This window comes from Drosophila sechellia, chromosome 2L (assembly GCF_004382195.2).
Source record: "Drosophila sechellia strain sech25 chromosome 2L, ASM438219v1, whole genome shotgun sequence".
NCBI lineage: Eukaryota > Metazoa > Arthropoda > Insecta > Diptera > Drosophilidae > Drosophila > Drosophila sechellia.
In genome coordinates, this window is record NC_045949.1 from 4,498,848 (window position 1) to 4,522,210 (window position 23,363).

The 23,363-nt window shown below is 44.7% G+C and overlaps 2 protein-coding genes across 4 annotated transcripts in view; both read right to left on the reverse strand.

Annotated features, from left to right (window-relative positions):
• The window catches only part of LOC6613359, a 111,564-nt gene that overhangs the window by 82,503 nt on the left and 5,698 nt on the right, over window positions 1-23,363 (reverse strand). For all 3 annotated transcript variants that reach the window (XM_032713841.1, XM_032713840.1, XM_032713839.1), the window contains exons 2-7: window positions 11,626-11,684; window positions 8,158-8,386; window positions 7,988-8,083; window positions 7,787-7,903; window positions 1,021-1,530; window positions 454-810 (exon numbers count right to left, since the gene is read on the reverse strand). In XM_032713841.1, coding sequence (XP_032569732.1) covers window positions 454-810; window positions 1,021-1,530; window positions 7,787-7,903; window positions 7,988-8,083; window positions 8,158-8,386; window positions 11,626-11,679 — 1,363 coding nt within the window. In that variant the 5' untranslated portion in view covers window positions 11,680-11,684. The remainder of the gene's footprint in view (window positions 1-453; window positions 811-1,020; window positions 1,531-7,786; window positions 7,904-7,987; window positions 8,084-8,157; window positions 8,387-11,625; window positions 11,685-23,363) is intronic.
• LOC6613360 (chromobox protein homolog 1) lies at window positions 14,846-16,171 on the reverse strand. Its single transcript, XM_032713845.1, is given in 2 exon segments — window positions 14,846-15,192; window positions 15,194-16,171. Coding segments are annotated over 2 exon segments (342 nt in total). The 5' UTR covers window positions 15,488-16,171; the 3' UTR covers window positions 14,846-15,144.

Genomic DNA, 23,363 nt, shown 5'->3' on the forward strand with positions numbered 1-23,363 from the left:
GGGTTCACAGATATAGAGAAGAGTACAGGAAGATGGGACTACGGGAATACAAAAGGAAGCTGTCTGAAAAGCATGCATCTGCTGGAAAAGCAAATAAGCCAAGCTGGAAGCTTGCAAAACAGCTAGGTGGTGGAAAGCAGGGGGGGAAGCAAGAAACAAGGCTGGCAAAAGTAGTTTAAGAAACTGGGGGATTTGCCAACATTGTGAACTACTCAATGCATGGGCTCTATAAACAGCATGATTTGCTTAAATTTAAGATACTTTTTAGATAGGAATTTAATAAAATCGTTGAAAAAATATATGTCAATTTTATCATATCAAACTCTAAGTTACTTTCTTCGTATTTTAAACTGGAAATTAATTATTTAAGTTTAACAGGATACTAATTTTCTCGAATTTCAAAACACTGTTTATAGAACCCAGGCAAAGGCAAAAAGCAGGCAGGATACTAACTCTCGCAGTGCAAATAGCCTTGTCCTTGGAATCCACTGGGACACAGGCAGCGGTATGAGCCGGGGAAGTTAATGCACTTGGCATTGGTGCCGCACTTGGCCACTCCGTCCGGCTGATTGCACTCATCGATGTCCAGGCATGCCAGACCGGCGCCCGAGGTCCTTTGATAGGGCGCCAAGTCCGTCGCCCCCGGCCCGTAGCCCAATTGTTGGGTGTTCACCGGCTGGGGCAACTGATCCGCGTGCGGATCGTGCTCCAGCACAAAGCCGGAGGGACAGCGGCACTGGAAGCTACCGCCCAGGTTCACGCATTCAGCACCCAAACCGCATGGATTGTTAGTGGCGCATTCATCGACATCTGCCGGCGTTAGGCATTAATTGTTGTAATAATGTAGCATGTTGCGGTGCATTAATGTACGATTATAGTAATAATAATGTGTGTGTGTAGGTGTTTGTTCGTATGTTGAAGGTGCCGCCAATTCAAGTTCAAAAAACAAAAGTGCAAAAAATAACCAAAATGGAACAATGAGCTTATATAAATTCCATAATCTATAGCTACTCTACTTACCCTCGCAGCCGTTCATGGGATCACCACTGTAGCCGTCCGGACACAAGCAGCGGAAGCTGCCGTCCGTGTTCAAACAATCCGCGTTCCGACCGCATGGCGTCCGTGCGCACTCATCCTGGTCCACGCAACCGGACTCCGAGCGTCCATCTCCGTCGTATCCCGGCGGGCAGTCGCAGCGATAACTGCCCTCGAGATTCGTACATATGGCACCGGGTCCGCAGACATTCGGGTACGAGCACTCGTCCACATCCTGGCATCCCTCCCGATACGGATTGTTGCCCACATAGCCCTCCGGGCAGGAGCATGTGTAATTGCCCGGCGTGTTGGTGCACAGGGCGTTGGGACCGCAGTTCTCCGGATTGCGGCACTCGTCCACATCCGTGCACAGAACCTCGCCGTCGCCCTCGTATCCATCCTTGCACTTGCAGAGGAAGTGCGCCGGCAGGTTGCAGCACTCGGCGTTCTCCACGCATCGCGCTGCTATCGCGGGATCTTGGCATTCGTCAATGTCTATGGGAGAAGGAGAGCGGAGCTTTGATTAATCGAATGTGCCACGCAACAAATGACAAGTAATTAAAATCCGAACGCAGGCCATTTATCTCCACCTCCGAGCATACACTCAAGTGAAAGTATGCTTACTAGGGACTTTATAATGAAATGGTTAGGGTAGAAACTTCTAGTATTTAGAAACCTAGTTTTTAAAACTTATAAATCTAAAGTATGTATTTCAAATTCTATTATCGATATACATATTTAAGATTTCTTTGTTTTACCCTCTGTTGTTTCTCCAAGTGTAGTTACCCCCCACCGACAGTCGGACAGACGCAATCTCAGCCTCATTCTAGAGCTCTACGCATTTTGCCGCTTCAATGCGCTTTGCTCGCTTTGCAGCCGCACTTGGAGTTGGATTCACTGCTGTAGCTAGAACTGCAGTGGAAGCATCCGAGATTTGCATGTTACGCATGACATTTCAGTGTCGTTTCAGCGGCGTGGCAGCCACTGGTTGCAATGTCACAGCACAGGATGCACCAGTTGCATACGCTTTGCATGCCAATTGGCTGTGTGGTCAATGTTAATGGAATGAACCATTTTCGTTTGGAATTTCAAGCGGAATACATCTCTAGTTTGAGAATTCTTAAATTCTTTCTTTTCTTTTATTTTGACAGAAGGTGTAAGCACTGCAGCACATCTTTAAATATAGTATATGTGGATTTAATAAGGGGCAAACCTAGTAATAATATTCCTATAGAATAATCTACCTACAAGACCTTTTTGAATAAGTAGCCATATCGGCATTAAGTTTAATACATTCACAAGAATTCTCGAATTGCATAAGCCGGCAGTCGGCAACCCATCTAACCTTTCAGCTAAGCCCAGCTCAGCCGCATTCTCTGGGTCTGGATCCGAATCCAAAGCTCAACTCAGCCGGAAGACTGGCTTAGGATGAGCTGGCGATCAAAAGTTTCTGCTCCAATAGCGCGCAGCGCATTGAGAATTCAATATCGCAGACGGTCGTAGCCAATGGAGCGGCAATTCGGCTGGATGGGATGGTAGGACGATGGGGAGGGGGAACAGAACCAGAGGGCAGGCGGAATTATGGGCATGGGCAGCCGCTCCAGCGCAATCTGGGCCCATTAATCATTGGGCTGGCGAACAGGCAAGAGTTGTACATTTATAGCTAATATGACATAAGTACAAAAGTTGGCAAAAGCCAAAGACAAGGATCCTACAGTGGGAAAAGGGAAGAAAAAGGCCGAGCGGGTGCGCCTTATAATTACAAGCAGAACGAGTCGGCCGTTCAGTTATAATTACTAGTTTTTAGCTTATAAATTAAGAGGATCATCACTCGGCTGCGGCGGGGACGAAACTGGTATTTGCTCTTAACAACCGACTGATATGACAGCATTCCATGTTTGCCCCGACATCGCCGCGCTGTGTGTTGCAATTGCAAACTCTGATTACTCAATGCCATCATCCTCGTCGACTCGACTTGGTCCCATGCCACTCATGGTCTCCTCCAAATGGCAGTCCAAACCAGGAGTCCTCTTCCAGAAGCAGGAAGCGTTCTGTGTTCCTCTAAGTTTCAATGTCAGTTTAATTACTTTATGCAATCCGACATCAGGCCAGGGATGGATCTCGCATCCAGGCCTATCGGGCCATTGACCAAAGGCTGTCTAATGAACTTAGCACGCCCATTGCATCTCCTGCCACGAATGATATTCTCACAGCCCGTTAAACCGTGAATCTCGAATCCCGACTGGGATGTGTGGATCTAATTTAACTTCCACTCAGATTATGTTTTTCCAGCTTTCGCAAAATCAGAATCACTTTTTGGCAAAGCTCTGTTTTCAGTAGGTGTTCTAGCCATCGGATTTGACCGCTTTAAAAGGAATCAAATATGCGTGACTCGATGTGATTAAGCCGAATGATTGCCTGAAATGATGCTGACATAATTCTCGTTGGCTGCCTTAAGCAGGGTCGTCTTCTTGGGTTTCCTGTTCTCGTCTAAATGCTAACCATAATCGTCAGAACGAGAGTTGCTTCAAGTTCCAAGTAGCATTTTAAAAGGCGGTGATCTGGTCATTAAAACCATACACACGCACGAATGCAAAATGGGGGAAATGCTTAGAGCATTATTATATCTATCTATTTCTTCGCATTGGATTTGAAAGAAACTTCTAACTTAATTTCTGTTTCGCCTGATATGGGTTCCACACTTCCTGTCTGCAGAAAAATTTTATATATAACTCAGAGGTGATTTAAATAATACTCAACTGTTCGCTGGCCAATCAAAGTGCAGCCCTGCTTCAATTAAAACTAATTATCAATCAGACACAAAACTAAACCTAATCTCTATACATGGGCAGCAGTCTGGTCCGGCTGGCGTCTATCTAATAAATTGTGTAATTGTGGGACTAATTAGCATTCGCTGCATTTGTTGCATTTGTGTGCAAAACATTTTGAATTATGACATTCGTGCCATATAGATGAGATAAAATTTACGAGCGGACATGACTTTCATGCTCCACCGCCGGGCAATGTTGATTAGCAGCTCGAATAAATAACAATAAGCCAGCGTAGAGAGCCAAAAGTGTCTACAACTAAGTTGGGACAACCGTTGAACTTGAACTCGAGCAAAAACAAACACAATAATCATAACATAGATAGTTATAAAGAAAACGCAAATTAGTTAACAATTTGCTACGCAATTATGTGCCAAGTCTTTCCATGCCACTAAGTATACTCTAAGATCAAGGTTGCGACGCAAGTGAAGTCAGCCGGATCCGGATGCGGGCCACTGGTAAATCCGAAATCCAAAGCTATGGGTGGCTCTCCTCTAGGTAGCCGCCCCTCATTTGTGCGTAAATGTGGCAACACACGCGCGTATAATTAGGCGTGTCAATGCCGACGCTTAAAGCCATTTTCATGCCTTATCAGCGCCGGCTTCGACATGAGAATTAATTGCTGCCATTTTGATATGCAAAAAGTGCAAAGTACCTGGCGAAACAAAAAAAAAAAAAAAATTGCACTACAAAGAGACCTAAAATAAGGAGCCACAGCAAACCCAAAACAACAAATGAACAAGCCAACATTGTATGCCGATTTTGGGATTACTCTAACAACTAATTTAAATTATAGATACACTTTCCACAACATTATCATATTCAATCAATTGATAGGTTTAAAGTGACTTTATAATCTTCAACTAGAGCGTTTTTGCTCATGGTCAAAAGTATTAAGCTCATTCTTGTTGAAACCCTAATACCCTCCTTGAAGGGTATTAAGAAAACGTAACCAAAAAACTGGCAACGCTTATCAACTGACGCTGATCTCCAACTGGTGCGTCGCCCGGCCCAAGTCGGCAGTTTGAAGTTGGTGTCGGTTTTTGGCTTTGGTTTCAGCCTGGGAGAGGGATCAGGAGGCGGCAATGGAGATGGAGCTGTTGTCGGAGCAGCAGTTGGAGATGGAGGCAGTGCCGTTTGGGGCTTTTGAGGACAGGCGGCATTAAGCGCCGACAACGCTACCGCCTCGTATCCCAAACCCCGGCCTCAGACTGTGACGATGGCGTTGCTACGTGGGCACAATCTATTTTATCCGTTTTAATGATCTGCCCCAGTTAGCGAAACGAAAGGGAGCAGCCGCCGTTGGTGAACGTGCCTGGCTAGCTAAGCCGGAGCGGACCAGCGAGCACCAGTCGTCGATCCAACTCATTGCTGTATTTGCGCCTTCTTGTTGTCTTTTGGCGCTGGCCAAGTGGAAATAAATTTTAGCACTCGGCTCGAGAGGTTCACTCCATTTTTATTGCGAGACAAATGCATTAGAAGGATCGATGGCTATATGTGCAACCAGACACACTCTCTCTCTTGCCGCGTGTGTATATTTCATTTTTCAATAGTCATTGCATAACTGGACTTTTGCGATGCGTTAACGAAGCCATCGCCATCGTACGCGTTTGAGTTATGAACATGAAATAATGCGCCACGGAGTCTGAAACAGGTGTTGCCACAAACCACCGTTAGATGCATAAAAAGAAAAGAAATGGCCAAATGCGAAACAGGAAAACAGGTAGATCCACCTGTAGCCAAACACACCACTGCTGCAACACGCAAAATGTGTCTCTGAGCCGGCAAAGAGTGGGTTTGTCAGGCCAAGAGCAGTGTGATTTGTTGCTAAGTTTATTGGGTGAACTTCAGGCAGAAACTGGATTTACATAACGCCAGAGGACAGCTCGTATCCCATAGAAAATCTGGGCGTTGCAGGATGGCGGCCAGACTTTCCAGCTCGAGAAGATTTAAGACTGCCATTATCACTACTACTTGTAATGGGATCGTAAATAGTGTCTTCACATTTCTTTGGATTTTACGAATGTGCAAGCAAATTAAAAAGTACAATTATCAAAAGACATGCTGGTGCAATATCTAGTATATATGGTTTATATGTAGAATTATGCAATCAGCTACTGGTACTGCGTACACTGAATTGTGTATTTAAGAGCATTCGCCTTGGGAAATGGAGTGCGTGCCCCTGATGAAGTCTCAACTATTCCACGCAAATGGGCAGATGGCGAGTGAAACTTTCTCAGCGCATTTAGAACTAATTCAGTTGATTACAGACAATTGGAAGAGCTGGCTGCTTCGGGTTTGGTTTGGGTTGTTCTGGGTCTCTCGAGAAGGGCCCTGTCCCCAATGCAACATGGCGAGCGCAATCATGCCATCGTGAATAATATGCGAGAAAAAGTTCTATAGAAAGGAATTAGATAATGCGACTGAAATGCGATGCCGGCGTTACACGTCGCTGCTCAGAATTTATGCATGCCTGCCGCTGGCTGGGATCTTGCCATTTTGCGACTGGGACTCTGCTCCCGGCTCGTCCCGTCTCCGCCACATCACTCGTCACTTGTAATCTAGAATCTTGGTAACGTCTTCATACTTAGCGGGGTAATGTCAGAGTGTCTGTGAAATTTGCGCTCGTTATCGCATTGCATCGAATGCAGGTGGGGTGTGGCATGGCATAGCGCTCACCTCCATCCTCCTCCTGCACTGGGAGTGTTGAAAGTTCTGGCGTGTCCATGTACGGGGTCAGATTACATGACACTGATTCCTCGTCTAACAGACAGCCACGACGATGTGTGTTGCATGGCGCGAAAGCATTGCCACAAATGCTGTGGCTTTTATTGTGCGGTTTCCCCATCGGTTCCATCCGCATCATTATCACCGCCATCATCATCTTCTCCTATTGGTACTGAACTATTTGCGATGGGTTCAAAATGAGTTGGAGGAGGTCGGGTTGGAGAGATAATTTCTTTGTACACTTTCCTAGTTATTATTGCTGCTCTTGCCCGTTGTTCTGGTTTTCGATTCGTTCTTCTTGGGGTTTTGTGATGCCGTAATGTGTTTTTATTACGTAACATTAGCCGAAGTCCAATTACGACAGCCGGTTTCTCACTGTCATATACTCTCCTAGTCGTAATCGCACTCGCTCACATGGAGGAACAGGTGCTCCAGCACACGTTGAGTTCTTTATTCTGGCTTTTGGGGCCCCTGCTGTTCGGCACTTAGTCTAACGAGCAAATGGAACCGACCCCAGGATTAAAACTGTAGCACAGATCGACGGAAACTGATTGAGATATTTCGGAATTCGTTTGGCCAAGAGATCCGAGGCATCCAGATAGCTTCAGCCTGGGATTAGTTTGGCCGCCCGTGGCTCTCTGATCCGCTCCAGCCTTGCCACAAAGCACTCGAGTGTAATCGCCACACGGTCATTATTATTACCTCGCAGATAAGTATAACTCTAATCTGGCTGCGAAAGCTTTCATATTATTGTCTGGCGCGTCTTTTGTTACATTTTCAGCTTTGGTTGCTGGGCACTCGAGACGCCTTTTTGCTGGGAATGGCACAAACCGTTAGGCCAAACTACAAAAAGCCTTTAGTCTGGGCTAAAAAGAGACGTTGACGGAAGTACAAAACGGCAAACAACAATCATCTGTACGATGCTTCGTTGGCTGGTCAGTCATTATGCTAACTAATACAATGAAACTAAGACGGAGGCTGTGTACTAAGGTTACACCGAGAAAATTACCAGTTGAGTCTTTCGTTTGATATAAAGAAAATGCTCAGATGAAGGGTAATACAAATGGAATAAATTTGCTAGAAAATGGAATTTGATCTATCCATTTAATGGGCTAAGAGGTCATAAGAGGTCCTTGCCTAATATCACTTGTCGAATATATATACACTCCATTTATATATCTCAGTGGTGAACTTACCTTCACAATGGAAGCCATTGCCACGATAGCCCGGAAAGCAGGTGCACGTGAAGCTGCCCAGTGTGTTTGTGCAATGGGCGAACACGTCGCACGGCCGCTGTTTGCATTCGTTCTCATCTGGGGGCAGCAGAAATTGGGGAGTTAGCAGGGGATTTTAACGGTTATGTAAGTTAAGACCAGAACAGACACAATCAGACTCACCTTTGTCCACGCAATTGCAGCCGCCGTAGCCGTCATTGCAATGGCAGACGCCGTTCAAACACGCGCCATGTGTGCACTTGGTGCCATCACAGTCATCTGCGTAAAAATTCACGAACCCGAGGTTAGGCAAACCCATTAGGCTTTTAAGCGATCCGCGCTTAGATACTCACTTGTGCATTTGAGCTCTTTGCTCAACTCATCGGCACCCAGGAAGCAATCTTGGGTACCGTCGCATAGTTTCGATAGGTTGAATAGCTGCAAATATTCGGTGGACTCGTTGACTTGGCAGCCAAAGTAGCCATTCTCGAGGTTCAGGTAGAAGACCTCGCCGCGAAACCGACTATTCGCCCTCAAGTTCGTCTTGAATGGTTGCGGTTGTTGTGAATATTGTGAATGTACCTGCAAGCACACGATACAAATAAATTAGTTAATCACTGGCAATAAAACAAAAAGTTCCACGCACTCACTGCTATTAACCCAATTGAAACGGGTTGTTTATTTGTATCATTTGGAAAAGTTTTAGGAAATACACGATATCATTCAGAGGCTATATATGAAAGTGAATGCTGAATAATCTATATACAAATTTTCTAGAAGAACAGATAGTTACTATCCCCGAATCGCCGAACAAAGGGTTAAACCTTTTCCTAATGCCAACCTTCGCTGCAACCTCATTTCGTTGATGATAGTATTTAGGGCTCCCCAGCTGGCTCGCTAAACTAATTTAGATTCAAATTAGATACAGCGAGCTTAGGAGGCGTAGCACCGGCAGCGCTTCTTCAGATTTCACAACCCGATGTGGTCCATATGGGCACGATCCGATCGTACAGGTACGAGTATTATATGTAGATACACCGGTCCGTTCTCCATCACACTGTGTTGTTCCGCCGCCACTTAATTGTTACACTTGGCTGATTTTACTTTTAGCAAAACAAAAGTTGTTCGCCGCTTGCCATATTTTCTTGGCCGAAACTCTGGCGACTGGCTGGTTTGTTTTTGTGTTTCTGCTGGCAATATTAGATAGAGCTGGCTGGGAAACAAGTTTGTCACTTAAGACCTTTTTGTGCTCCAGCAAAAATGAATTAAAACTAGTTTCTATACATGTACCACCTATTGTCGCATTGCCGTTGTGATACATATGTGATCGTACTTCTATTTTTGTAGCCTGTTCAGTTCGACTTCCTACGCTCAAATATAGTTATTAAGTGGTTGGATCAGATTTGGAAGCAGCTTAAATATTTGTACAACAAGATTGGTTGAGATTTCTTCAATAAATAACAGAATAAGTGCCCAGAGTTCATGCACGTCTCTTCTAGTGATTACTTTAGAGCAACAAAAGTTTATGATTTATTCTTAGAAGTTGGTATTTTAATGATTGAACCATCGGGAACGATTGCTTTATTGAGCTTGTCCATTTATATTTCAAACATTTGTATTGCTTTATAGTACCCTGTATGCAGATAACTTAGAGCATTCTATCAATAAATGAATAAATATTTATACCATCGATATGGGCTTAGGTTTTCCGTTGCCTTATAATCATTTCCTTTTTATGCCATTGAATGCAGAGTTCAGTGTCTCAATTAAGTGGAAGGTTCTTTTCTGCTGCTATTTTTCCCAGTTTCCTTATGTAAGGCCAATTTTCTGTGCCTTTGTTTGTGGGCGCCTAATGAGCACAGTGAGGCCATAAAAAGGCATCTTAAATTGCTCTACGACCCCGCCATGGAAGGTGTGAACATGGGGCACTGGCTGTCAAGTTCAAGTTCAGCCGCGAATTGTTTTAGGCAGATTCTAATCGGGAGGAAGACGCTGGAGGCGGGCTCTCTTGTAGAACTCCATGTGGCTGTGGCTTTTCAATTGCTTTGTACCCACTTCACTTCAATTCACTTCGCTTCACGCCATGCAACGCTAACGGCCTTGCTAAACAATAGATTCCGCCGACTCTGCGACTTTTATCAATTGACAGGCGGCACAATGAGCACCACATGCACTCAACTGAGGCAGCAATATTCGCAGTGTGCTGCAACAATTAAAGGCGTGCGAGCAAAGATGTGCGCAGCCGATGGGGATGCTGATGCTACACACTGATCCAACTGATGCCACCTCTGATGCCTACTGAAAATGACGATGATGATGATGACGATGCGGCTGCTGAACGGCAAAAGCTCCCATGACATTGAGCGGCATATGCCAGCGACTACAATGCGCAATTTTTCGTTGCCAGGCTTGTTAACAGGCGCAATGACAACGGCAGACAGATGACGACGTTGCACGTCAACGCTCAAGTGCACATCCGTTATAACTGTCAATGGTTATTAACTTGGCTGTATTTGGAAAAGAAAATTCAAACTGCTGCTATATATTTACTTTTTCATTTAAACGCAATCCTAACTGAACTGAACTTTTAATGAGAATTTACAAACATTTCACCGAATTAAAGATTATAAAAAAAAACGTGTTTACTAAGCTGCTTAACCTTTTTGTTGTTTATAAATAGGGAGTGGTTTTAAGTTCGCACAAACCATTCGCAAATATTGTCCTCACATCAACAAAGTAGCCGTCAACCGGCAAGTTCGTTGCCTGAGTCTTTGGTTTGCGAAAAAAAGAGCATTCTCGAAGTTCACAATTAATTATGATCCCATCTAGCTAATCAAATGAATTATGACTGCCTCGCATAAATCAAGTTCCAACGCACAAAGGAAAGCAAATATCCGTAAAAGAATCTCGCCATGGAGCCATTGACAGAGTGTCGCAAAGAAAACCACAAGCGGGAGAGAGGAGTCAATGAACTTGGCTTTCGGCTTAGGGAATTCTCTTGGCCAATTTCTCAAAGCCCCTCGGAGTTCCCTCATTCACACCGGACACCCTTTCCCCGCCTCTCGCCGGCTGCATAAATCGATAACTATCAAAGCGTTTTTACAGCTAATGCGGCTATTTTTATTCATTACGTTTTCTCGGCTTTCTTCCATCGATTTGCTCCGTTTGGCTGGGTTCCTCGGCCAGTCGTTGACCGCAGACGGTGTGATTCTGCTCTTCCGCTGGCCCTATCATTACTAGTCAGTCTTTCTAGCCTGGTTTTCTTCAGCATGGAAACTCTTCTCTGGCTGCCAAATTGTTTGCCCAGCATCATCGTTTCCTCTCACTCTCGTGCAGATTTCACAGCTAGCTGTTAGCTTTAATAAACAGATATATGTATACTCGCTATGCCCAAGTAATTTTGCAGTAACTTCTTTTAATGGCTCATTTGCATGAGACCAGTTCGAATACCGTTAGGTCATCAAAGGTTCCAGCATCGTTATAATTTGTTTCCTCTGCTTCGCGTTGGGATTCTATATTATATCGCTTCAAAATAACATTTGTTAATCATTGGAGTTCTTTCACTTCTGGGATCTCTCTTGGCTTATTTGCTCATTTCAATTTGTTTCATAATGAGGTGGCAGCTCGTAAATTTAATCATTTTTCTTTTCTTTTCACCGACTTTTGTTTTGGGCCTTTCGAGAACCCATAAATTAATTATGACCCCTGCGCTAACTGCCGCTGGCCTCTGCCTCTGATCTAATCCCATCGATATTCAGGTTTAAGTCCGTCAACTTAACACTAATTAGCTTAATAACGAATGATGTTTATGGGGTACTTACTGCACTCGAGAGTAGTAGCACTATCCACGTGACTAGTGGCAAAAATATTTTCATTTTTGCTGCAAAGAGATCAAAGAGAAACAATCGCACATTAATAACCATTGAAGAATCAATTATAGCATGTTGGGTAACAGAAAATAAATACAATTAAGGCCACCCGGCAATAACCACTTGAGCCATAAGACGCTTTTCGGCTCTGGCCGAAAGTAAAACAAACAAAAATAATTAACTTAAAAATGTTGGGCACGCACAAACAAAACACAATTGGTCTGGTCATCTCAAACAGGTGCCAAAAAATAACAATGAAGTAGGGACCAGAGACCCAGTCGGGTAAATGACACTTGAAATTTATGCGCAAACACGAGTCCGGAGGCCTAGTCCCAGGCTTATCGCTTCCTTCGCCTTTCCCTGAAAAAACTTATCCAACAACGGGACCGGCATAAAAAATATAGTAATGCCCGAACACCTTTGGCGAAACAGAAAATGTTTAATGGCCGCAATATTCATTGTTCGCTACCTGTTGGCGATTTTCTCACGCATTCGTTTTCCACTTTCAGTTTTGAGTTTTCAGCCCGGCGACTGATTTTCATCAGACTTTGGTCTTGGCAACGAGAAAAACATCAAATGGGCATGGACTCCCTCTGCGTGTTAATTGGGTAGAATGACAGAAAACTGTTTTCCCCCGGCGACGCCCGGGTTTTTTGGGATAACGTAATCATATTGTGTGAAGTCCGATAGCACCTTTATATGGCATTCGTGATTATGACATAAGACAGCTGGAGGCGGAAGTGTCTGGGAAGAAGGCGTTGTTGGTCTGCAGGTCACAAATGCACAGTTCAGTTTTTACAGCACAACAATTTGCATGATTATACAGAAAGGTGCTGTTATTAAACAGATTATAAGATTATAAGATTTTCCAGTTCAGCTTAATCGGTTAGGTTTACCTTACGTTACTTCTAGAAAAATCAGCCATTCGACTCTATCGAGGACCCACTGTAACTGCAGAGGGGCGTGAACAAACAACTTTCTTAGCCCGGCGTGAATGCTTTAACGTGTGTAAAAGTATTTGCCATTATCTATCTGCGAGTGGGGGAAACTGGAAAACAGCGCCTTGGGTTGACCATAAAGCCTTCAACGGGCTAAAGGTAAAAGGCAGGCCAAGGATTGTGTTTCCCTTTTGGACCACGATTTATCTATTTCGGTTTATCAGCTAATAAACGCTTAAATAAAATACACACTCTGAGCCAAATTACATGCGCTTTGCAAGTTCGCCAAGTTAGCAGAAGGAAGTGGCTAACTCTGGCAGTCGCGGTTTCGCATCTTGTTTGCTGACTTGGCCATAAAGGGCATTGTGGCCCGGGATCCGGCTGCAGAGATTTGCTCCATTCTAACGACATTTGAAGCCCGGGCAGTCGGGCGTCTTCTAATCTTGTTTTGGCCGTTTCCAGATCCAAGTCCGCGGCCCCTGGCCATTTGTGTTTGCCCATGTCCATGATCACTTAATTAAAGCTGGGCCCCCAGTGGTAGTTCTCCAACTCGGCCTTATGTTTATTGTGGCCCGGCTGCGGCAAGTACTGTGTTCTCTGATGCCCGATAAATTTATGTGGTCGCGAAATGAGCGTAATTTGGTGGGTTCGGGTTCGGATTAACCGGGATTTGGGTTTCCTGGGCAGCTCCCTTTGGCTGACAAGCTGATATATGTGCGTGATAAATGTGGCAAATGCGGTTTCTTGTTTTTTCCACCGATTGCAAATAACGAAGTGCAACGCCGAGGCGCCTCCATCTGCAGCACGTATTTCAAAATTCCAAATTATCGGCAGGCACGGCAAATCGAAGGAACTCCTATCGCAGATGCTCTTAATGGCTTTCTTTCTGCTTTTAATTGTAATTGCCGTCTTTTTACGATATATACAATTGGACAGTTGCACAACGAGCTTAATTGAGCAGCGATGGTAATTGGTCGATAACGCACAGGAAAGTGCGATAACAGCTGGAGTGTTGCATACAACAAGTGAGGCCTTGGACCAATCGGAATGAAACAGGAAGCATATTTTGAAAGCAATATTGCGAGTAAACTAAGTTATTAAGCTAAATTATTACTTAGGGTACTCTTCCCCCAAAACTCTAACCGAAGCTAACGGCACCGTTGATTTCAAATCTACGCAAGAGTGTCCGTAGATCTTATCAAAATATTTATACAATGTCAAATCATTTTTGAATGAAGGCGAAGGAAGAATGAAGGAATGAGTTTTATAAGACTTGTCCGAAAAAATTCGTTAAGTCTCTAGATCTGAGAAACGAGAAACTGGCTGTTCCCCTGCCGCGATCTCCGCTGTTGCCATCCCGCTCTGATGCGGCGGCTGTCAACGCTATCAACGTCACTGACGCCATCCCCGTCTCTTTTCCACGCTGGGGGATGATCTCATCTCGCTTTAACCTGTCTAGCCACTAAATCAAAGTCAAAGAAGCCAGTGACACATTTTTGCCCCATCGACCGAACAAAAAGAAAAAAAACAGCATTCTACACCAAAACACACAGACGTAAAATTAATGATGGCATCTTTATTAAAAATAAATGCTGATAGCTTGAAAAATGGGTTTCTCGCAAAGCAAACACTTCGTGCATCAGCTGAAAAGTGTAGAGGGCTAGTGTGAACACACCCAAAAAGATTGCGACCGGATGCTGACGCGTCATCGATGTCGATTGCATCCAGTAGTTGGGAATTTTTTGTGCACTTTGCATGTGAGTGGCAATTGGGCTTTGATTGATTTCGAAATGCCAGGCGGCGCCCCATTTTATTACGCTTCTTCTCTTTCTTGTGCGCTTTTGTCATAAATCTTGCATAAATCGATTTAATCTGCCCCTGGCCACGCCCACCTGCTGGTGGGCCCCTCAATTAATTATACTTTTTCAATGTCAAAATGTCGCTGCAAGAAAGGTGCGCCGGCGATTTAACCCTTTTTTTATATACGTATTAGTTGACTGCGTGAATCTTGAGGCGCCTGCAACATGGAATCTGTAAGCAGCGTCTGATCCTGCGGCTTAGCCTTCTTTTCTAATTGCAGGTTTTCCAACGCCCCGATGTGGAGGTCACTGACAGCATTAAGTGCACTGGAAAAAGTTTAATGAGGTAAGTGCACCATGTATAAACTGTTATTTTAGCAACTTTCAAATACCTATACCGACTTTTCGCTCGGTGTATACATACACGTATAATTTCGCTCCCGGCAGATAATGCCGCCGGCCTGTCTCCAACATCAAGCTGCGGCTAGGAGGCGGAGGGCGTGGCTGGGCCGAGCTAAACTCACTTATTCACCTGCCCGCATGCCAACAAAGTGCAGCATCAGCAACCAGTTCGCATGAAAATGCATAATCAATCACCAGCGACAACGGCGACCAGAAAATTAAGTAAACCTTGTGGCAGAAGAGTCAATACTCTTTATTGGCGGTATTTATACATAGATCCGCAATGTCTTCGGTGCTCAACAGTAAGAATCGTTGTGTACTTGTTTTATGGACTAGGCACTTGGTGCCCGTTTCTTCTTGGGACTCGGAGTGGTCTCAGACCGAGTCCGAGTCCGAGTCCAAGGAGTCTTCATAGCACTCATCCTTGAACACAATACGCTCCTCGTAGAACGCGATGACCATTTGGGGGCACCGAGCGTTTAGCACCTTGGCGGGCACCAAGCCCGCTTGGTCGCAGCCCTTCCACTGCATCAAAAAGGTCAGCTCGCCGGACCAGTCGCAGGCTCCCAAGATCCGCAATGGTTCGAGCCCAAGATCAAATCCATTTGGTTGCTTCTCCGGGGAAGGAGTAGGGGACGTCAAAGTGGAGTTGGTCTTAGACTTCGTCGGATCCATTTTAATGTATTTTTTCTTTCTTTTTGATATTTCAATAGTAGCCAATTGTAACGTTTCGTCAAGTGTGTACACCCCTAGTACTATTTTTCAGTTTCGATAACTGTAGGTATCGACTTGCTTTGGCAACCCTTTCGGTGTGGCAGCCCTAAATATTTAATTTGAAAAGAGTTTGAGAGAATGGAAATAAAATTGTACACTTCCCTTAACTGGACACATTCTTTCAGATTTAGTTAGGGTATAGTGCATTCCAACGCCCATTGAGCGTATCATTGTTGCATCTTCATCTGACATTTCGCACGACTCGAATGTCAAGGCGCGATTGCCGGCGATACTACTTGCGATATTGGCCTTACGCGGCTCTACTTGTTAACTTCAATTCGTGTAAAGTGGCCGCTCATTAAAAACTCATAAATCAGGGCGGAAGGGAGGAGGGTTTTCGGTGGCACCGTCGCCAGTAATTGCCGTTGCTGGCCCAGTGTCAAAATAAAGGCAAAATAAAGCAGCCCAACTCGTCGGCGGAAATGATCGGCTACCAGGTGATGGGTATGTTGGGAACGGGGCACATGGAGACTACAGCTAGCTTCAAGTAATTTCCGCATATTGGAAGTCTCGTACTCTCGGATGGGCATGTGATTAATGATTAATCTGCTCGGTGCATCCGCCGCTATGACATTTAGCCAACGCCGCCTGAGAACCCGCTTCAGCAACAAAAAGAATCCGATTCGGAATCAGAAACAGAAGTAGAAGTCGGTGGCGGGGTGGCCAGTTAGAGCCGAGGTCTCCGGTCGCCAGTTGGAGCCATTAAACGCCGCTGGAGCTGCTTGGGCGCACAATTTAAAGCAGCAACTAACGCAGTTAGACAACAAACCACTTTCAAGAGCTGGCTGGCAAACAGGGAAAACGGCTTTCAACTCGTTTCGCTGCCCGCTCAGTTGCAGTTGCATACACTGAGGAAAATTAGGTGTGAGTTCTTTAATTTAGTCTATATATCTAGTAATATTTGTCGCGGGTGTTTTATGGGCTAGAAGAACATTCAGTTTCAGAAGTATTCATTGATACCATAAAATTTATATTATTATTTTTTCATAGGAAATAATTTTCCTTCTCAAATACAATATTTTTCAAGTGTACTGCCGTTAATGCTGTTGCTGCCGTGGGTGCAGCCGTTGAATGTTGCATGCTGCCAGTACGTTCAACTTTTGCAGTTAACAGTTAGATTTTGAAATGGCCAGCAGCACTGGCATCGTCGTCGGCATTGGTATCGGTTCTCTGGGATTCCAGTTTTCTGGCCACGGCCTGAGAACCCGGCGATCAAGATGCGCAGCTCCACCACGACGGAAGGAAATTGCCGTCCGAGGCGAAGTCGCAGCTCCGATCGCAGCATTGCGCACATCAAATAAATACTTGCACTTGGCAATTTTTGTGTTAAAACAAAATTAAAGCAATGCCAGCCATGCTGCTGCGGTGTAACATTAACCCAAATACATAATTCCCATTCCCGCCTCATCGGCATCGGACAAGGATCGGCGCATTAATCATTGGACAGGCAGGGGACAGCTCTTGGGAAGCGGCAGCATATTTGGGTTTATGGGTGAGCGCCAGTATCCTAAGCAGGAAATCATTAGAGTGTGGTCCAAGGAATCCGCAGGGGTTTGGCTCATGCATACATACTTATACGTATTTCTTGGGAATTTTTTGTAGATCTTGGCTCTGCCTGATGGTCGGTTTCTAAGCCTTCAAGCGGAGATCATCGCGTGACTGGCCAACAAAAACCCATTATAAATTCCTCACATTTATGATGTATCCTTCTGTCAGCGATGATAAAAGATCCTACCAATCTGTTCTAGTCTAGTCTTGTTTTGGTAGAGATAAATATATATTGATCATGAGTAAAAATAAGCTTGCCAAGAGCTGTTGGAAACTATTTCTGCAACATATCCAATTCTAAGAAGGTAGGTTTTCGCATGGGCATGTGAAAATATTAAAAAAAAAGAGCTTAGCCTTTTAAACTAAATCTCTATCTTATCCCCTTATTTCGCAGATCTTCACTTCAATGGTATATTGATATATATGCGACCAGGCGAGTGAGACATTACAAGCGATGTCCGAGAACAATGTATATATCTTGTCAGCAGGGAAGCGGCTCGATCGGAGTGACTTTAGCTGACTGTTGATAAGTTTCTGATAAGATTAATATGCCGCACGAGCTTAAAGGTTAAGCATGCAAATCAGGCGGAGGCGATGCCAGTGGTCCAGCGGGAAGCATTGACCGCTCAGAAGGACATGCCCGGCTGGCCAGGGAAAGGATGAGGAATTCTGGAGGAGCTGGAGCAGCAGGAGGCTAGATGGCTGGATGGCTGGATGGTCCGAGCTACTAAATCTCTTTATTGCCCAGTGGCAACACAATGGGGGAACTGAACTGGAGACGCCGACTTATTTGTAGTAGCTACAGCCACTACGCACAGTATGCCTGATGTATTGTTTTTATAAGGCTTATCCCCCTTTTTGTATTTATTTTTTTCTTTTTCAGTTTGGTCTAGTCCCCTTGTTTATGGTGTGCTGGTGTACTGTTTTGTTAATGCACATGCACCCAATGAGATCAAGTCGATACGTTTCGATTTGTTAAGAGATGGCACCTAAGAGGAGGCCAAGTTGGTCCAGCTGGCCACTGGTGTCGCATTGACATAATTGAGACATTATCGATGGCCTCATTGGCGGACTCTATTTGGTGCCAAGGGGAGAAATGTCCAGCGATGATCGGCTGGAAATGTCAAGGTTACATTGCCGACCTTTGGCCGAGCACGAAACAATTTAAATGCAATTTTTGCTTAAATAAGAAATAAAATCCGCAGCAAGGCAAACATCTGCAAAGCTAAAAAAAAGAAACAAATATTTGCTAATTTATCCTGTACGTGTCCTCCAACTAAGTGCACAGGTTTTGGGCCTTAAGCCGGGACGTTACCGCTCCGCTGACCCTCATCCTCCTGCTCCTGCTCCTCGTCCTCATCCCCATGTTGGCCTTTTAGGTCTTCTGGTTGTCTTCTGGCTCTTTGGGCCGTGTTGATTGTTTGCGCTGGACGCTGGCTGTTAAAATGCCTTTGATCTTCTGATATTTCTTGGCCCTGGCCTGGACTCGCGTTGCCCAGAGAACCCAGAGAGCCCAGCGGACATGCCAAAATGACCAGTCCCCCATTCCCGACGCACGGCGGGCGTATTTAACTTGACTTTGACTGGCTCCAACTGCAGCTCTAGGCCCTTTTCTGGTCTCTGCGGGCAACTTGTTAAAAAGAATGTCGACTCCGGGCGACGCATGTTTTCTTATTTTCCTCCCATTTTGTTCTTTTATTTTGCCAGACTGGAGAACTACTCTTTCGGCGGACTCGAAAAATTTCGCTTTCATTGCCGGCCATGACGGTGATCTTTTTGTTTTTCCCCCCACATTTAACCCAGAAATTAGCCGCTAACCCAAAGATGTGGTGGCAACTCTTTAATGCATCTCAAATGTGAGGAGCTGGAGGTGGAGGAGGATTGGCATATCCGAAGATCGGTGGAGGGACAGAGGTGTTAATTAGGCTTTTTATAGTCTACGAATCTCTGTGCCACATTATTGGTAAAGCAATCTTCGGGGATGCTCGCTAAACATAAATGTCAATATTTATTTACGCCGCTGCGGTCGCAATTTATTTCCAGTTTTTAATTGAAAAGGCTGGCCTCCGATGGGGATTCTGGATTGCGGCCACTTTTTGCCGCACAATGTGTCTAAGCCGAGCCTCGTAAATGTCCAGACCGCCGTAAATTGTGGCCCACACTGTGGCGAATATCGGCAACAAAGTGTATATATATGCCAAGGACATGCCCTTTATTATGGGAGAGGAGATATGGAAACTGGTTATTCTATTACACCCATGCAGAGTCAATATTTTGGCTTTCGCAAATGATTACCCATCCATTCCACTTACTTGTAAGTGTTTTCGCAAAGCGGTAATAAAATAAATCTATGAAAAGGGGATTGTAATTTAATCAGGTTTTATTTTGACAGCTCAGAAATAATACCTTACCAATAAAGTCGGTTTAGTAATTCCGTTCGAATTCGCTTACACTACCAATTTGATTACCAAGAAATTTGTTCGTAATATAAAATTGCACAACGTGAGCAAAGCATTGCAGCTTTTGCTATGGCGAGCCTATTAAACAAATTGAATAAAATTCAGATAATCTGTAATATATTTTTCCCATTTCCAATTACAGTGCCTGCTGCACTGATTCCAACCTGACACACTTTCTTGGAGTGTACTATGTGGCGACCACGGCCCACATGTGCCCGTTTTTTGTGATATTTGTTGGTTTTTGTGTGTGTTTTCGTGGCATGCAGACCTGACCTCCAATCGACAGAGCCCGTGGCGCCTTTGATGGCTTTCCAAAGTGCACACTTTTCGCCTACGCCGGGTGAAAGAGTCTGGCCGAGATGGAGCAGGAGTTGGGCTGGCCAGACCATAAATGGACACACACGATCTGTGGAGTGCAGTACAGACTGCTGCAGTCGAAAAACACCATGTGGCCATAAATGGAGCTGGCCATTAGAAAGGTAAATTGCAGTCGATTTAATTCAATGCAGGAGAGCCAGTCAGTCAACTCTAATTACCGCTGGTGGTGACCTTTCGGACACTGCGATGATTTGGCTAAGTGCCTTGGACACCCTCGGCCCGTCGGTTCTTGAGGTTACATAATGATGACTATGAAGAACAGAACCGTGTATGGGATACGCCGGCAAGCAATCAATCATTTAAGGGCAGTGCCTAACGGAAATGCAGAATAATGTAAATTCAAGAAACTGAATAATCGGGGAAGGTGACTGGTTCGTCATTTTGGTTTTCGGAGTCAGCACTCCATTCTAATTTATATGATTTTTACGTAGCTATCCGGCGGAAGTAAACCTCGGCCGGTGTTGCCGACTTGCCACTTCGACTGCTTTTGCCACTGCCACTTCTTGGCCATGTTTATTTGTGTTGTAAATTGCGAATGCGCCCCACAGCAACAACAAATGGGGGGAAAACATAACGCGCAGTCGCGCACTTCAATAAACAACAGGAGGAACACCACAACAGCCACAACAACTATATATACTTGGGCATTAGTTGCCTCTGGCATTGCGTACGTGCCCCGACCCGGCGTCGCCATTTTCATGCACCGCGAAAAAATATTCATTTAATGGGATAAACCCAAGAAATCTGCATAATCGTATATAAAATCGTATATGAAGTTTCTTTCTGTGTAGCCATCGCCAACGAATGTGGATGGTTTCTTTGGGCTTACCACTGACAAAGACGACAACCACGCATCGTAAAAAGAGTTTTATGCAATTGCCGCTTTGGTTTTGGCCCGAATGCGTTGTGGTTGTGTTTGCCTATTGTATAATAGCCCCATGTGTGTGCGTGTGCGGTATGTGCTCTGCATAATTTTATGATTCGTCCGACAGTTCCTGCAACGCGGGCCAACTCGAAAAGCCATGTCCATTGGCGATTTCCACTCGAGGCCTCTTTTCTTTTTTTTTTTTTGATTTTGGTTTCCTTCGGAGGACGCGTGGGCGATGGAGTGCATGTGCATGTGGATTTGATGCATTGATTGAATTTAACGCAGCACAATTTGGCCCCAACGTTCTTGGCCGAAAGGGCCAAAGTCGAGCCACAATGGCCCAGCGTGAGTCAGGCGGAGATGTGCGACTATGTGACTGGAATCGCAATCGGAATGCCGCGACGGATGAGCCGCGGATGGTGGATAGTGGATGGTGAATAGTCGATGGTCGTTGGTAATTGTAAATGGCCGGACAGGTCGGTAGCTGCCATTCAGTGTTGCCAATTTAGCCAAATTTGGCATGTGACTAGGTTTTTTGTTAAAGAGCGTCTCGTAACTGCTAGTTTATCCGACTCTTGTGGAAGATTCGATGGATTTTATTCAGCTTATGGTCGAAAATCGTATAATAATAAAGTGGGACGAGAGCAAGATCTGTCGGTGGAAAAAAGTTAGGATATAGTGTCATCACGCTATCATCAACTCTCTGGATTCTTATTCTTCCGTTTCCATTTGAAACTTTTTTCTTCGAAAAATTGTGGTTTTTCTCCAGTCATTAGGAATGAATTTGCAGAACTCCGGTTTCTTATCCCATAATATATTTCCACCCCACAAAAATACTTTGTATATCCCCACTTCATCTTGATTTATTTAGTTGGCTTTAATTTATGACTCGACTTCAAAGCGATATTTCCAACTAATCCTGGTCGCAGCATTCCTGTTTAAATTATCGCCGCCAGTACTTCTGATCCAGTGGCTGGTTACAAGGAGGGAACCTTGAAGCATCCCGAGTACAAGCGATTTAAATATACGAAAATAACTAAATCTAGACATAAAAAGCGACAACAGTGCCGCAAACAAGAAGTCTTGTAAAAATGCAAATCAATAAGCAAAGGTCCAGTTTGCCTGCCTGCAATAAAATAAATGTAAAAAGCGAGCCATTAAAAACGTCCACAAGGAACGTCCAATACCACACTACCAGTACCTTTTGAGTTGGCCAGTTTTTGTCTTTTGTCGCATCTGGCAGACGCCGATGCTGCGGTTGCAATTTGGTTTAGTACCTAGGTGTTAATTATCGCTAAAAGTCAATGGCGGGCAATCGGCGAAATCTGCACAGGGGCATCGCATCGTGCTTTGCATCTGCCCCTGGAGAATACTTAGAGCTGGAGATGGAGCTGGGATTGGGGTTTCGAGTGGAGCAGCAGGTTGCACTCGGACAGCTGTACAAGTGGCCACGATAATTAATATGAAAATATGTGAGGATGGCGCAGGACAACTCCACTCTGCCGCGCAGAAATGTTTGCTGCTATTTTTAGCAGGCCATTTTTAATGAGCCCTGTCCAAAGTCGTGCCCATGCTGCAGGGGGAGTCCGAGAAGACCAAAGAATCCGTTGGGCCACCCGGGTGTCCTAATTATGCTCTCATTTTCCTTCCCTTTTACGAATTATTAAATTCAGCATTGCCGGCATTAATTGCTTTATAATAGAGATGGCGGCGATCATGGCCCAAAAGAGCGACCGCTGCTCGGTTTCCGTTGCTGTTTTGAGACTTTTTGCCATACTCATATTTCTATAATTTATTGTAATGCACTTGGGGCGTGTTTCATTTCTCGCTTTAAAATGGCATAAATTTTTAAGCCGTGCCCCGGCCCATTCTGCGTCTGCGGTTATTTAACAATTTATTGTCTGTATACATATAGCCGCATTTATACTATATATATATATATATATTTCTTCCTTTTATTTTCATTTTTTCTGTAGTTGCATTTTGTCTGAAGTCGACAGCGGCCACGACCACCTTGATGTTCATGTCCCGAACCGACAACAACGACGATGACTCCAACGACTGGGGGCCAATTTACTTTAGTTTTCATTCATGTATGTCGGAGTGGTGGAGAGGAAAATAAGAGAAAAAATCGCTGGAAAAAAACTGTAAGCTGCGTTCATTACACGTTGTTATTTGTTGTCTGCGGTACATTATTGCTCTTGTTCGCTGTTTTGCTCACCAATTAGCTGCAGTCGGCCAAACGAAAGACTGCGACCACGAACTTGACTCGACTGCTGTTCGTTCTGTTCTGAGTGAGCAAGATTACAGACGACAAGGGCTTTTGTCACGTACTTTCCACGGTTCTAATCCACTTCTATTGCCTGGAACTTCGTTCTTGGCACCGGCAACTCGAAGAAGTCAAAGAACTACCTCGATTTTCTTGCTGACGCACCACCATCACCAACATCATGCTCATCCTCATGACGATTATGACCGGCAAGAGGGGCTCACATCAATCAAATGCCTCATTGTACACGGCTCC